We start from the raw sequence: 15,933 nt of genomic DNA on the forward strand, positions 1-15,933 counted from the left end.
CTGGAGCCACGCGTGACGCTAATTGGCACATTTTGCTTTATTTTTGAAAACAAACGGGGAGGGGGGTTAATTTTCCTTCGTTTGTTTGTTTTTTTGTTCTCTTTAGTTCATTCCATCACATTGAAAAAGGAAGAAAAAGAAAAATGTTTTGTTTTTTTTTCATTTTTAACTCACTTGGTAAGTCTGGACTCCTCAGATGAACGGAACATTGCACACACACTTGGAACAGAGAGGGACGGGAGGGGGGAGAGAGAGAGAGCGCTCGCGGCGGGCAGACAAACACACGCACGCTCCAGATCAAAGAACTCTGATACAGTGCAAGAATTTTCCCAAAATGATTGGATCATCATCATTACCAAACAACTCGCCATAACAACACCAAGAAACAAAGAAATGTTTAAGCCACACTGTTCGACTGGGATTTTTCCTGCTTTTTTTTTTTTTTTGCTTTTTTTTTTCTTTAAATGTTTGCCACACAGAGAGAAAAAGGGTTTAAGTGGGATGGGGGAGGGACGGACAGGCCCACAGGGGCGAGCAGGAGGTGGGAATCAAGATTGGGGGTGGGCACGGGAAGAAGGATACAGGAAAGGGGGAGGGAGGGAGGGGTAGTGGGGAGTCATTTCTTAATGTTCAGGCATTTTCTTGGTCCGCCTTGTTCTCGTCTTCTTTCACCTCTTCCTGCTGGGCACTTTCAGTAGGTTTGGTTTCTTCTACAGCATCTAGTGGGGAAAGAGAAAGGTGAGGGTTAGTTGCCTGAGCTACAGTCAGGGGCGGCTCTAGCTTTTTTGACGCCCCAAGCATGGCAGGCAGGCTGCCTTTGGCGGCATGCCTGTGGGAGGTCCCCAGTCCCGCGGATTCAACGGCGTGCCTGTGGGAGGTCCGCCGGTCCTACGGCTTCGGCGTACCCACTGCCGAATTGCCGCCGAATCCGTGGGACCGGCGGACCTCCCGCAGGCATGCCGCCGAAGGCTGCCTGACTACCACCCTCACAGGAACCGGCAGGGCGCCCCCCGTGGCTTGCCGCCCCAGGCACACGCTTGGAGCGCTGGTGCCTGGAGCTGCTGCTGGCTACAGTGTACTTTTCACAAGCTTGTTGCAGAGGGCCTGAATGACTCCAGGTCCTAGTTCCCAAATGGGCCAAAATCTGAGAGTTCTTATCTGGCACGTGTGTGGGTGACTGTGTGAAATGAATTTATATTGTCCAGATCCTAGTGGACAGGTGTATGCATCACACAAACCAACACCATGATAAGCACTAATTAACCTTCTGATTTAGGGAGCCAGAACAGAAAGGCTAAAGGAGTGAATCAACCATACAAATACAATTGTAGAGAGGCAACACACTTGTTTGATCACCTAGTTTATCCTAAATCCCTGCCCGACCCCTAGAGCCAGTTGCAGGTTGTTTTCTTCTATACATTAGCTAATGTTTATTCCCCAGTCTACTCTTAAGTAGGCCATGAAGAGTGAACTCTCCACTCACTCCTAAGTGTTTGGAAGGTTACATTATTTATACAGCAAAATCCTATAGATTTTGATAGGGATGAGACCAAGGTTCTCTATACACATGACAGAGTTCTGCGGAAATTATTCTAGAATCCTATAGAATTGAATAGCAAATAGGAACCTATATCTATAGTTTTTTTTTTTTAAGTACAGAAATCTATAGCAGGGAGTTAATTTTCTATTAAATGCTATAAGAAGTTATAGAAGGGTTCTCATTCTCTAATCCCTTCTCCAGGACTTCTCTATAAGGATACATCTGCCTGAGCTGTGCCAGTTCTGTGACTGGAAGCTGTCATACTCCATGGCTATCAGACAACTTTCACCCACCCTCAGTTAACATGAAATGTTAAAGTAAAATACTTTAAACAGTGACATTCTAGACATGTATTAGACAAGAGATCAGGAAAGGGGGGGGCATTAGGGGAGAGACAAAGTAGATGGAAGTAGAATGATTTAAGTTGGAATGGACCTGCTTTTGGGTCATCCAGCCCATTCTCCTGTAGTAAGGGGACCTGAGTGAACTGTTGCTGAAGCATCCCTGACACCCACGCAACTTGTCTGAGCCTAGGGGATCGCTGGGGCTATAAAGCCAACTTTGCACTTTTGTGGTTTGTGACGCAAAGCTGCCGTAATGCACTGGAGGATCTGGTCTGCTTTGCACAACAGTAACTGACTACACAAGACACAACAGAGTGGAGAATCAGGACCATAAATAGTGAGCACACGGATAGAAGATTCCAGGACTCACTTGTCATAATGGTTGACTTCAGGACTGTCCCTCTGTGTGTATAGGGTTGGTTACGTTTCTTTAAAACCATTCATATTAGTGTAGTGCTGGTGAAAGGTAGTGAATTGACACCACTGCAAGCTAAAGTGCTTGGTTCAGCAGTGCAAGAAGCGCAGAAAGGGCAGTGGCAGAGCAAACCCTCTCCTCTCCCTCCCCTGCCCCCACTGATGTGCCTCAGCACTGAAATGCAGTGACCATCCTGTAAAGGGGAGTTTGGTCACATGTAGCCCATTCACTTCTTGCACTGGACTAGGACTCCTTGCCAAACATCAGTGAGGATGCCTCTTGACACGTGGATAGTCATAGGATTGGACTGAGACCAACTCAATTTTGCTAAGCTATTCAGTGTCATCAGATGGCAGACATGCATTTACTACCAACCTTGGCAAACAGCCAAGACCCCTTAACCTTGCTCTTTTAAATACCTTCCCTAACCCTGCATCCCTAAGGATAGCCTTTAAAATGTGTGCAAACCCCCTGCCTCGTGTGCCAATTAAGTGCTTTTATTGCACTTACGCTGCTCGGCCCTCCAACCCAGGTGTCACAATGAGTTCCTACTGTAATAGTTCCCCCCCACAAAATCTATTGGGCAGCACCTTGGCCCAGTAACTCCGCCCTTGTACCTGGGGCTGCAGACTTCCAGCCAGCAGAAGCATATACATGTTTGCTTTCTCCTGCTCTTAAGCAACAAAATCCAACAGCTTTGCAAGGCCTCCCTTGCATTAATTAGTACAACTACAACCATCAACAGGGAGTGAAATAGGCTGTTGATTTAAATGGGACGCACGCAGGGTTGGGGAGCCCAAACAGGTCAAGTGATCTTAATGGTTTTACTAAACTTTCTTGCAGCTACAACAATTTTACATTGGTTGGGTCTCTCCCCCGCCCCACTCATCTCTAGTGCCAGCTAGCAGAGGGTTTTATGATGGAGAAATGGCAGCACAGAGAAAAAGATGTGATTTGCCCATGGTCACACAGTGGGAAAGGGAAATAGAACCCAGGAGTTCTAACACCTAGGGGAGAGTTTTAGCCACAAGATTGTCTTTATCTGCTAGCGGCGCAGAGGCTGCAAGGGCTCATCTGAGCCTTCTGTAACAAAGCTGTCTACAGATTTTCTTACAGGCATACGCAGGATGGGTGGGTGAAGCATGCGTGCGTGCACACACACATACACACACTCAAAAAGCTAGAGGTGGGTGAACCAGTTCAAACAACATAAGAACTACCCTGGAATTTTGTTCTGTATTGGAATTATGTACAGTAAAAATGTATATAGTGCTGTGCCACCATTAACTTAATCAACTCCCCAGAGAGGTGGGTAAACATTAACTCAGTTTTACAGAGACGGGGGACCTGAGGCACAGAATGGTTCACATGACTAGTCCAGGCTACACAGTATCAGAGCCTGTTTAGAATTTGTGTCAATCCCCATGCTCAGTCCGCTAGGTCATAACACCTCTCTATGTACCTTAGCAATTAAGGACCTGGTCCTGAAGCCTGTGGGGGTCACTTAAAACACCTATGGACTTAATTGACAGTTTTGAGTGGTCAAGAAATCCAATACCAGGCTCTAAATGTGGGGTACTGGCAGGCGCAGAGCAGTGCATGGAAGCTCACACTAATGCCACCTTGTGCTGTTCTTACTCAGTGGATAAACAGAAGGCTTCAGAGCACAATGTTCTGCCACATTCCGGCCCCTTTGCATTGCTCTAGTGCAGGGATGGGCAAACTTTTTGGCACAAGGGCCACATCTGTGAATATAAATTGGATGGCGGGCCAAGAATGCTCACAAAATTGGGGTTGGGGTGCAGGAGGGGGTGAGGGCTCTGGTTGGGGGTGTGAGCTCTGGGGTGGTGCTGGGGATGAGTTTGGGGCGTAGGAGGCTGCTCTGGGCTGGGACCAAGGGGTTCAGACAGCGAGAGCAGGATCAGGGCTGGGGCAGGAGGTTGGGGCACGGAGAGAGGCTCAGGGGTGCAGGCTACAGGTGGTGCTTACCTCAAGTGGCTCCCGGAAGCAGCGTCATGTCCCTTCTCTGGCTCCTATATGGAGGCACGGCCAGGCGGATCTGCACGCTGCACTGTCCGCAGGCACCGCCCCTGCAGCTCCCATTGGAGCACCAGAAGGGGCCATTGGATAGGGTTACCATATTTCAGCGAGCAAAAAAGAGGACGGGAGGAGCCCCGCCCTAGCCCCGCCCCTGCCCCTCCCACTTCCCGCCCCCCCCGACCTCCCAACCCTCCCCCCGTTCCTTGTCCCCTGACTACCCCCTCCTGGGACCCCTGCCCCTAACTGCCCCCCAGGACTATCTAAGCCTCCCTGCCTCTTGTCCCCTGACTGCCCCAACCTTTATCCACACCCCCACCCCCAGACAGACCCCTGGGACTCCCACGCCCCATCCAACCACTCCCCACCCACTGACAGCCCCCCCCCAGAACTCCCAACCCATCTAAACCCCTCTGCTCCCTGTCCCCTGACTGCTCCGATCCCTCTCCGCACTCCTGCCCCCTGACAGCCCCCCCCAGAACTCCCAACCCATCTAAACCCCTCTGCTCCCTGTCCCCTGACTGCTCCGATCCCTCTCCCCACTCCTGCCCCCTGACAGCTCCCCCCCAGAACTCCCAGCCCCCTACCCCCCCCGCTCCTTGTCCCCTGACTGCTCCGATCCCTCTCCCCACTCCTGCCCCCTGACAGCTCCCCCCAGAACTCCCAACCCATCTAAACCCCTCTGCTCCCTGTCCCCTGACTGCTCCGATCCCTCTCTCCACTCCTGCCCCCTGACAGCTCCCCCCCAGAACTCCCAGCCCCCTACCCCCCCCCCGCTCCTTGTCCCCTAACTGCCCCCTCCTAAGACCCCCCCCAACTGCCCCCCAGGACCCTACCCCCTACCTGTACCCTGACTGCCCAAAACTTTCTCCACTGCCCCCAAAAAGCCCCCCCTGTTTCTTGACCTCCACCTCCAGAACCTTCCTGCCCCCTGACCTCCTTACCCTGCTGCTCAGAACAGAGTTGGGCTCTGTGCAGCCGAGCCGGACACGTGGCTGAGCTCCCGAGCACAACAAAACCCGGTCTGGCCCTGCACAACAAAACCCGGTCTGGCCCTGCACAGTGTTGCCGGACTGGGCTGCAAGGCAGCTGCTGGCTCAGAATGCAGGGCGGATCCGGCTCCTCTACAGCTGCTCCCGAGTCCAGCCCGGGACTTCCCTGCAGCCCTCCCAGCCACTCTCTGCTAATCCCGGACATTGTGAGAGCTTTGCAAATTCCCCCCGGACGCTATTTTTAGCACACAAAAGGAGGACATGTCCGGGGAAATCCGGACGTATGGTAACCCTACCATTGGAGCACGTAGGAGCCAGAGGGAGGCCACACCTCGTCTTCCAGGAGCCACGTGGAGCGGCCCACCCGACCCTGCACCCCAGCTAGAGCGCCAGAGCTGGGCAAGCCCCAGACCCTGCTCCCCAGCAGGAGCTCAAGGGCTAGCTTAAAACGGCTGGCAGGCCAGATCCAGCCCGTGGGCCGTAGTTTTCCCACCCCTGCTCTAGTGGGACAAAGGGGCTGAAAAGCAGCAGATCTCACCCCAGGTCATACTCCTGGCATAGGGGAATCCTCAGGTGGCATGGAACTCGTGTGGTGGCTCAACACTATCCCCCTTCACTTTGCTGAGTATCAGGGTCATAGGCCGAGCCATGGGGACTTTATTGACAGCCTGGCCTCATGACTGCTCTAACTTATACTGGGACTGACTTGCCCCCTGGTTCGGTCTGGAATCAGGGAGCCACAATATTGACATAAAGCCACCTTTGTCACCCACTCGGGCCCTGCACCAAGCACAGCTCTGCTGGACAAGGGAATCAAGGCTTCAGTCACCAGGGCAGTCCCAGGCACCTTTCACCAGCACTGAATTCACATGAATAAATGAGAAACCTGATCCATGAAGAGAGTTAGCAAGCAAGATTCAGTTATCTGCCTCGCTCTTGCTTGGATCTGAACAGGGAGCATCTGGGAGGGAAAGTGTTCTGAGCACATGTGCACCGGCTGTTGCTGGGATGTGTTTTTGTTTAACAGCTGTGGCAGTGTCTCACTGAATTTGAGGACAGTGAAAAATCAGAACTACTGGTCAACAATGAGGTTTGATCACAGGTGACAGCACAAGGATATACAATTGTGTGCAAAACAGGTTCAAAGCACTGAAATGCTACATCACGGAACCCTAGACAGAAGAGCTGGAAAAGACCTGGGGTCAGATCGTCAGCTGGTGTAATTTGATGTAGCGCCATTGATTTCAGTACCAATTTACACCAGCTGAGGATCTGACTCCTAAAAGTATGTAAAACAGCCTCTCTCTCTCCCCCTTCTCTCACTAGTGCATGCTTGTTTCTGGGTATGTGTTCTGACCAGGGATTTCTCCAGTCTAACTTTAAATGTCCCAAGCAAAGGGGCTTCCGCCCCTTTCCATAGGAGACTACTAAGCAGTTATCTATTAGCTGTCACTTGTCAGAAGGCTTTTCTTGATATTGGGCCTAATTCTCCACTCCCTTGCACCTTGGATCGTCATTTACATTGGTGCGGTGTGGGTGTGTAATTTGCCTGTCAGCAACACAGGTGGTGGCATTTGACACGCACATTGTACTCTTGTTGTATAGGGATAAATAGTGATATGAGATGCAAGGCCCATTGAGCCAAAATGTTCCTTCCCTTTTTCAAAATTGAAATGCACCAGCTGCAGCTCCTTTTGAGTGGCCAACTTGCCACCCCTGCAGAAGCTGCCACACCTGCTCCTGCCAGGTATGCTAAGATTCAGTGCACTGACATTGTGAGACCTTCTCCCATGACCCCGCCTCTCCATTTTTGTGGATGGAGTAGGAACAAGGAAGAGGCATTGGTTTATTTGGAAACAGGCCGGTGGGTCTGAGATACATGGAGCTGGAGCAGGAGAAGTTCAGATAGCTAGAGATGTGGCAGGAGAGGCCATCAGCTGGAGCAGGGGAAGCTGGTTATGTACAGACAGCAAATGGAGTCCCAGCACGTGAGAGGAGAGGCCCTGGGGTATGTCAGAACATGGAATAGATGCGCCAGGAGATTGAGAAGAAACAGGAAGGGCAGTGACATGAAGCTGAAGGGGCTTGGGATATGCAAAAAAATAAAGCAAGGGAGGCCAAAGGACAAAGAAGGAGTGGCTTTTTGAATTCTTCCCATATGTGTGGTGATTCTGGGTTAGGGACAAATGTCAGACTCAAGAGTCAGCTGAGATGCAACCACTCTCATTTTAATCCTGGATTTTGGAAGAGAAAACCTGGTTCTGAAACCCATTGGGCCACCTCAGAGCCCTTGTATGATGCTTTAAATTGACACGGTGCATTTGCACCAGTATTAAACTATGGAGTTGTTTGGTAGATTAAAGCTGAAGTATATTTCTGTGCCCTCCTGGAGTGGACTTTGGGCCTGATTCTGAGGGGGCTGAAAACCTACATCCCTATTAACTTCAGCTGGCAGTGGTAAGTGCTTATCACCTCCAGGTACTGTGCCAGGGAGTGTAAAGCATGGAACTGAATTACAGAGCCCTGCTGAAATGAACTTGGAAAAATCTCCTGCCTTTTAGTGCTCCATTTATTTCCTGGAAAGGGCGAGAACTGTGTCTGAGAACCCCACTGGCAAGTGAGCGCCTTGAACATATGCAGCTACGGTTGCTATAAAGCTTAGCTAGGCAGGCAGGCAGCAGTTTCATTGGATGGTGGCACTTCCAGCTGCTTTCGCCTACGCCACGTTCTAATGGCTGAGCTTGCAGGCCCCGCTCCAAGTCCCTCCACTGCCCTACATTAGTGAAATTAGGTTGAGTGGATTTCTGGGTAAATGTTGCCTCTTGGGACCTGCCCAGCTCCATTTGATTTGCCAAGATTAAATAAATTCGAGCAGACCTCAGCACGTGACCATAGGAGTAGTAACCTCTCCACTGATCATATTTTTGTGGCTAGTGGCTTTGGTTTTGTTTTCTTTTTCCTTTATGTTCTCTTACAGATCTTTAAAGTGTCACAGTCAACACCAAGAGAAAAGAAATTACCCAAACACTTTGAGTTCAATACAGCCGACTCAGGGATTTTGCCTTTGTCGCTTTTCCATGGTTTTCAGAATTACTGCTCATGCTTCTCACTCAGAAATTATTGTCTCGTTCCTTATATTACAGTATTCCGCATCCAACCAGCCTGGCAGTCTTGACTTCTGCTCTGGCCCCAGCCTCAGGGAGCCACAATGGTGGTCTACCTTCCTCCCCTCCTCCCCCACCCCCCGGAGTCCTTCACTGCTCTCAAGTGTTGTGCAGGGTCTACTGCACTGCTAGCGGCAGCCATGTTCCACCCCACAGGCAGCTCCATTTAAATGATATTTTTTTAGAACTTTGGAATCTCTGGTTTAGAGATGGGTCCCAATCAAAACCCAGGATCTCAGCCACTCCAAGCTGTGATGATGTTTGGATCCAGAGCTGAACTTCTCAGTTTGGATCCATCTACCCAAATCTATCTATCTATCTACCTATCGATCCAGCCACTCAAAAGCTAATTCCAGACAGAGCATGATAAGTCTGAGACTGTTGAAATGGAATCCATTTCAGGCTCAGAGCCACTGCAGATACCATTCTCCCTTCCCCATCTCTGTGTAAATGCATCCTTGCCCCAGTCCTCCTCCACTGAAATGCCTCATACATCACGTAGCAGGTTAAGAGCTCCATGAAAACCACTATCCCTTTGAAGGCCCAGTCTGCTTCACTGTGTGACCTTTGCAGGCCTGTTGAATACTGGAGAGAGGGGAAACAGAGTCTATCGTGGGTCTCTCCTCCATGGGGAGTGTATCCTGCTATTCTTCACAATTGTCTGATGAGTCACTCACTACAGTCAGATCAGTAGCTGGCCCACAGCACACCTAGAGCGCCTTCTCAGTTGAAAGGGAACAATAAAACAGCTTTTGGGGGGAAGTGTCTGTCCATTGTATAGAAGACTCCTTTCCTATAAACAGATGAACGGAAGTATAATTCTTGATGATGTGTAAATCTGCCTGCTTACTCACACTATTCCTTTCTTGTAACTTCACACTTATAAATGAGGGAAAAGGTGTGTGGGGCTAGTTGCTCTCCACAAGGCCGTCTGCAGTGCCATCTTGGCTCAGGCTCCCGTTGGGAGTATTGTGAGCTCACCTCCACCCAGGGATCCTGTTGACATCATAGAGCCAGTGAGCTCAGAGCGTCCTTAGTGATCACACAAGGGGGTCTCAATCCCCTGGCACATGCAGCAGCAGGTGGCAGTGGTGCCCAGATAGCCCAGAAGACATCATGGAGAAGTGGATGGGGAAGTAGAAAATTGCAGCTCCCTGAATTAACTCTTAGAAGATTTCTCAGGCAAGGGGGTCATGGAGCATGCTGGGGGAGGGGTCCCAGGGAAGGGTTGTGTGTGTGTGGGGGGGGGAAGGTCAGGTCCTCAGGGAAGCAATCAGTCACATATCACTAATATTCATTCCACTTTGGGTCTTCCAATCCTGATACTCCTCTCCGTGTTGAGTTCAGCCCCATATCAGCCAAGACACAGAACTGGGCAGGGAGAAGAAAGGGGCAATGCTGTTGGTCCTAGCAGACCAAATTGTCTGCTGCCTCACATTTTCTGACCAAGCTAAATCCTCTGAGGACAGTCAGATCTGTCTCTGTTGCCGCAGCTGCCTTCTTGTTTCATCAAGCTGAGGCGAAGATGGCTTTGGGATTCTCCCCACACACCCCGCAGCCTGTGGAAAGGAAACTCCATTCCACCATTGGGCATTCACGTGTGCAGTAAATGGAAAGGAAAAGGGTGGAAGTGTGTGGGGGGTAGGGTTGAGGGGAGCTAGAATTGCAGCTCAATTGCAAGGCATCTCTCACAGTGTCTAGACACCAGCTGCCTGGTTGCCATGGAAACCCTCCAACTTTGGCTGATGGGCATCTCTCCAGAGAGATAAGGGGTGGGGGAAGGAGAGATGCTCTTTGTGAATGTGCGGCGTTAACTCTGATACACCACATTTACAAACGCTCTGCTTCCTTGGGAAAAGGAAGAACTGACTCTCTGTCATCCCCTCCACTGCCACCCCTCCCACAGGCACATATATGGTGATACACCTAACGGCTGAGGGGCATTGGCTAAGCTATTGCTGGCAGGTTGCTTTTTCACTCCTATCTACTGCTCTATGGTGTCAGTATGTTCGCTCGCCCTCAGCAAACCAACGCGTTCTGCACCGAAACAGGTACCATAACTGAGCCATTCAAACCCACCAGAGAGGGGGATACAGAGCCTGTTATTGCTTTATAGGCAGCAGGGCCTCCCTTGTCAATGGGGCGTCTCCTCTCACACCATTTCCCATAGCACCTTCCTCAGTTGGTGCAGCAGCAAAATCAGCAATGAGGCTTGTTTCAGGGATGCTTTATATTGTAGTTGGAAGGGGAGGCCTGGTAGCTCACTGTCTTGGAAAGCAGTAAGGGAGCATCTTTCAAGTAAGAAGATGCATTGAGGAACCAGAAACCTCGTGCAGCTGCAGAGTGGGCCACTGGCATCTGGCTGTAACACTGCTGCTTTCGGTGCATTTTCACTGAGGAAGCATTTGTCTCACAGAGCACGACCAAGGTAGCATGGGCTCAAGGTTCAAGTACAGTTTGCACCCCACATAGAACAGGCATAATGATATTGAACCACCTCACTGAGGGAATCAGACTGGAGGTTCATGGATAGGGTTACCATACGTCCGGTTTTTCCCGGACATGTCCGGCTTTTCGGCAATCAAACCCCTGTCCGGGGGGAATTGCCAAAAAGCCGAACATGTCCGGGAAAATGCCGGCCGGGCACTTCCCCTCCCGTGGCTGCTCTGCTCCTCCCCTGACTCTTCGGCTCTGTTTAAGAGCCGAGCTGCCCGAGCGCTATGGGCTTCAGGCAGCCCCCTTGCCTCCAGACCCCAGCCGCCGGCCGGGCACTTCCCCTCCCGGGCTCCGGCGGCGCAGGGTCCGGAGGCATGGGGGGGCTGACCGAAGCCGGTAGCGCTCGGGCAGCTCGGCTCTTAAACAGAGCCGAAGAGTCAGGGGAGGAGCAGAGCCTCCGGCCGCGGCGGCTCTACTCCTCCCCGACTCTTTGGCTCTGTTTAAGAGCCGAGCGCTACGGGCTTTGGGCAGCCCCCATGCCTCCAGACCCTGCGCCGCCGGAGCCCGGGAGGGGAAGTGCCTGGCCCGGGGCGCAGGATCCGGAGGCATAGGGGCTGCCCGAAGCCCAAGCGCTACCGGTTTCACGGTTTGCCAGGCAGCCTCCAGACCCTGCAACCCCGACTGGGCGCCAGCTGCGCTGGGGAAGTGCCGGCCGGGGGCGCAGGGTCTGGGGGCTGCCCGGCAAACCGTGAAGCCGGCAGCGCTCGGGCAGCCCTTTTCGCATGGCTGGGAATGGGAGGGAGGAGGGGGCGGAGTTAGGGCGGAGATGGGGCGGGGTTGGGGCAGGGAAGGGGCGGAGTTGGGGGTGGGGTGGGGAAATGGGCGGGGCCAGGGCCCGTGGAGGGTCCTCTTTTTTTATTTGTTAAACATGGTAACCCTATTCATGGAGCTTCATTCAGTAGATCTGAAAGTACTTTAAATATACATCAGCTGGCAAGGGCTACAGATGCCAAGGGATGGTTATTAGCTCAATTTACTGTGTTGTCACAGAACAGGTTCCCTCGCCTGCGGCACACACAGCCACATAGCCGTGCTCTGCGGGTATGTGTATATAAAGTACTTTGCTCTTTGGGGGGGGAGGGGGGAGTGACTAGTGCTTGTGCAAGAGGGCAGCCTGGCAGCCCTGGTTCAGGCTAAAGGATCCTATCCATAGAAAAAGTGCAGCATGGCGAGCAGCCAGAGAGCTTCCCGCATGCTGTTCCATAGCCAGATGCGGTGTCCCCAGTTCCCATATGCTTCATTCTGGGCGCTGGGACAATGCAGTTCTCAAAAGGAACACAGCTGTTGGGGTAGCTCATAGATTGGAATTCAATCTTTGACGCACCTGGGCCTTGATCAATTAATTGCTTTGAAAATTAGGATCAAGGCCTTAAAGTGGCTTTGGAAAATGACTGGGTGCCAGGGGAGGGGCCTGAGCACAGGCCTGGTGTGCTCACTGAGGCCTGAGCCATGGAGAAGAAGGCAGGCAGCTGCATTCTGAACCAGCTGGTGCTGGCACACCATCTTCACATTCAGTTTCAGGTACAATGAGGTCAGAAATACAGCCTGGAGGGGACAAAGGCGTGGATCAGTGTATCCAGGTCCTTGTACAAAAAGGGACGACATTTCCTAGTTAGCTGTAAGAGGAACAGGGCTTTCTGAGATACTCATGCTACCTGATTGTGACGTTGTGCAGTCTATATGGTTTTATAAAAACTTGATAATAAGTCAATATAATGTAACTGAGATAGTTTTAGAGAAAATACGGTAATAAGTGAATGTAACGTAACTGGGATATGCTTCATGCAAAAGGTCTCTTGTAAGGTATCATTACAAAGCTTATAATCTACTGAGTGTGATCATCTGATTTGTATAAATGTACCACTCTTGTATCTAAAACTAGAAATATAAAATGTAACTCTGAGGGCCTATTGTAATTGTGTAAAGTGTGGACCATTAATGATGGTTTGGAATCTTGATGACTCCCATTGTCTGCAGATGGCTGTATTTACCTGTGAGTCTTCCTGTATATGTGTGTGCTGGCAAGTGAGTAATGAAGTCTTGCAGTGACATGTGATCATGTCACCTGAACTGGAATCCATCTTTAACCTGGTGCTTTTCCAGTGAGGGGGGGTGGAAACCCAGAGAGACAAAGAGTTCCCGCCTTATGCAAAAGATATATAAAGGGGGGAAGAGAACAGAGAGGGGGAGGAGCCATCATGAAGAATCCCCTAGCTACCACCTGAGCTGCAACAAGAGCTGTACCAGGGGAAAGAATTGTGCCCAGGCCTGGAAGAAGTCCAGTCTGAGAAAAAACTTACTGAAGCATCTCTGAGGGTGAGATTATCTGTATTCAGTTTGATTAGACATAGATTTGCGCATTTTATTTTATTTTGCTTGGCGACTTACTTTGTTCTGTCTGTTACTACTTTGAACCACTTAAATCCTACTGTCTATATTTAATAAAATCACTTTCTATTTAGTAATTTACTCAGAGTATGTATTAATACCTGGGGGAGCAAACAGCTGTGCATATCTCTCTATCAGTGTTATAGAGAGCGAACAATTTATGAGTTTGCCCTGCATAAGCTTTATGCAGGGTAAAACGGATTTATCTGGGTTTAGACCCATTGGGAGTTGGGCATCTGAGTGCTAAAGACAAGCACACTACTGTGAGCTGTCTTCAGGTAAACCTGCAGCTTTGGGACGAGTGATTCAGGCCCTGGATCTGTGTTGGAGCCGATGAGAGTGTCTGGCTCAGCAAGACGGGGTGCTGGAGTCCTGAGCTGGCAGGAAAAACAGAAGCAGGGGTAGTCTTTTGCACATCGGGTGGCAGCTCCCAAGGGGGTTTCTGTGATCCAACCCGTCACACTGATCATCCAAACTTAGTGAGGAGTTAAACAAGACCTAGAGGCTTCACACCACTTTAACGAATGGGGGCTGTGTGCCTTCAGCGAAAAGTAGAGACAAGGTATTGACAAGCTCGTCAAAGTGTTTTTCCTTCCAGCCAGCATCTCTTCAGTCTTGCCTGGGTTCAGCATGAACCAGTTGGTCTTTATCCAATAGCTCATTTCCTGTAGACATTCTAGTAGCATCAGTAGAGAATAAGACATACAGCTTAATGGCATTGGCATGCAGTTCACAGCCAAGCCCATGACATCTCACATCTCTCCCAGTGGACTCACATAGATATTGTAGAGGAGAAGTAGCTATTCATCTTTATTCTGAGTTCTGTTGGAGTGATTCTAATGCTGGGCCATCTACCCCTGTTATGTCATATAGGTGTTTGTAGCAGTACCTAGAGTAATAGATTCTAAGTCCAGAAGAGACCATTCTGATCACCTAGTCTGATCTCCTGTCTAAACACAGGCAATAAAACTTCCCCAGAATAATTCCTAGAGCAGATCTTTTAGAAAAAACATCCAATCTTTAAATTATTTAAAAATTGTCAGTGATGGAGAATCCACCACCACCCTTGGTTAATTGTTCTAATTACTCTCACTGTTAAAATAATAAGCCTTATTTCCAGTCTGAATTTGTCTAGCTTCAACTTCCAGTCACTTTGTTTGCTAGATTCAAGAGCCCGTTATTAAATATGTGTTCCCCATTTAGATGCTTATTAAATGTAATCAAGTCACCCATTAACCCTCTCTTTGTTAAGCTAAATAGATGGAGCTCTTTTTTTTTTAATCCTTTAAACATTCTTGTGGCTCTTCTCTGAACCCTCTCCAATTTATCAATATCCTTCTTGAATTGTGGGCACCAGAACTGGACATAGTATTCCACCAGAGATCATACCAATGCCAGATATTGAGGTAAAATAACCTCTCTATTCTTTGTTGTATGCTGTATCAAAACTGCAGAGAGATCCATCAGTATGAGCAAGGAGATTTTACCTATGTCCATGGCCATAAGGTCATTGTTGGGGGGATGGCTTGTGGCCAGTGGCAGTAGACAACAGGTGATTGTATTGCTGTACTAACTCATTGGCACCTTGGCCTTGTAGTTGGGTGTCTTGTTCTCCTAGGGTGAGATGAAAACCAAGGGAGTTCATGAGTCTTTTGGGAGGGGTGGGGGGGAAGGTGGATGAGCTTTGGTTGCCCACTGTCCTGGCAGGAAGGAGGGAAGGCTCTGATCTTTGCTTGCAGGAGGCAGTGATGAGACCAAGAGAGTGGCACGTTGGTGACCTCTCCAATATCCAGTCCTAGGCTGAAGATAATGTCCAGCCTATGTGCGGATCCAGAGACTGCCTAGCAGAATCCCACATAAGCCATGAGATCAAATACAGTTGTATCAGTGGCCTTGTCTATGTGGAGAATGAGATCACCGAGAACAAGGAATCTGGGGGATTCCAGTACTCTGCTGGTCAGCAGCTCTGCAAGTTCCTCCAGTAAGTTGACAGGGTTTCCAACTGGAGGCCTGTACCCTACTAGGAGCCCTAGGTTCCTCTTGTCCTTTGCCTCACAGACCATATAGGTGCACTCAAATGGTTCTGTTTCCAGACTGGAATGTCTTCTGCATCCTAGGCTGGAGGGCAACAGGACTGTTGCTGTACTTCTTCTTTGCTGTTCTTGGTGCATTCTGGGGTCTGTCTTAGCTTTTGACATACGGCGAGTCCTGTGGGCTTCCTTCCAGTGCCTCGTTTTTGAGTTTATCCTAGTGCATGGTGTTCTCAGGGGATGTTGTGACAGTTTGAGTCATTTCCTGCAATATCTTAGAAAAACCTTATTAAACTAAGTTTAAGTATCTTTGGAATCCATTGTATTGAATGCAAAGTTTATGTATTATTCTGGGATTGGATGTAACTTCTTTGAGGGGGAGACATGGTCAATGCAAAACTTGGGAATGAATTGAGCTTCAAATGACTATTTTAAACAAGAAGGAACTTTGGGGATAAACAAAAGTTAAGTGTGTTTCCTAGGAAATACCTGGGGGAAGGTGACTGTAAATCTCCACCTCTGGACAC

The 15,933-nt window shown here is 49.8% G+C and overlaps 1 protein-coding gene across 1 annotated transcript in view; it reads right to left on the reverse strand.

Moving 5' to 3' along the window:
* Nucleotides 1–418: 418 nt before the first annotated feature.
* Nucleotides 419–15,933, reverse strand: part of GAP43 (growth associated protein 43) — a 78,501-nt gene continuing 62,986 nt past the window's right edge. Inside the window, exon 3 of the mRNA XM_005304786.5 lies at nucleotides 419–719. Coding sequence (XP_005304843.1) covers nucleotides 631–719 — 89 coding nt within the window. The 3' untranslated portion in view covers nucleotides 419–630. The remainder of the gene's footprint in view (nucleotides 720–15,933) is intronic.

Source organism: Chrysemys picta, chromosome 1 (genome assembly GCF_011386835.1).
Source record: "Chrysemys picta bellii isolate R12L10 chromosome 1, ASM1138683v2, whole genome shotgun sequence".
Lineage (NCBI taxonomy): Eukaryota > Metazoa > Chordata > Testudines > Emydidae > Chrysemys > Chrysemys picta.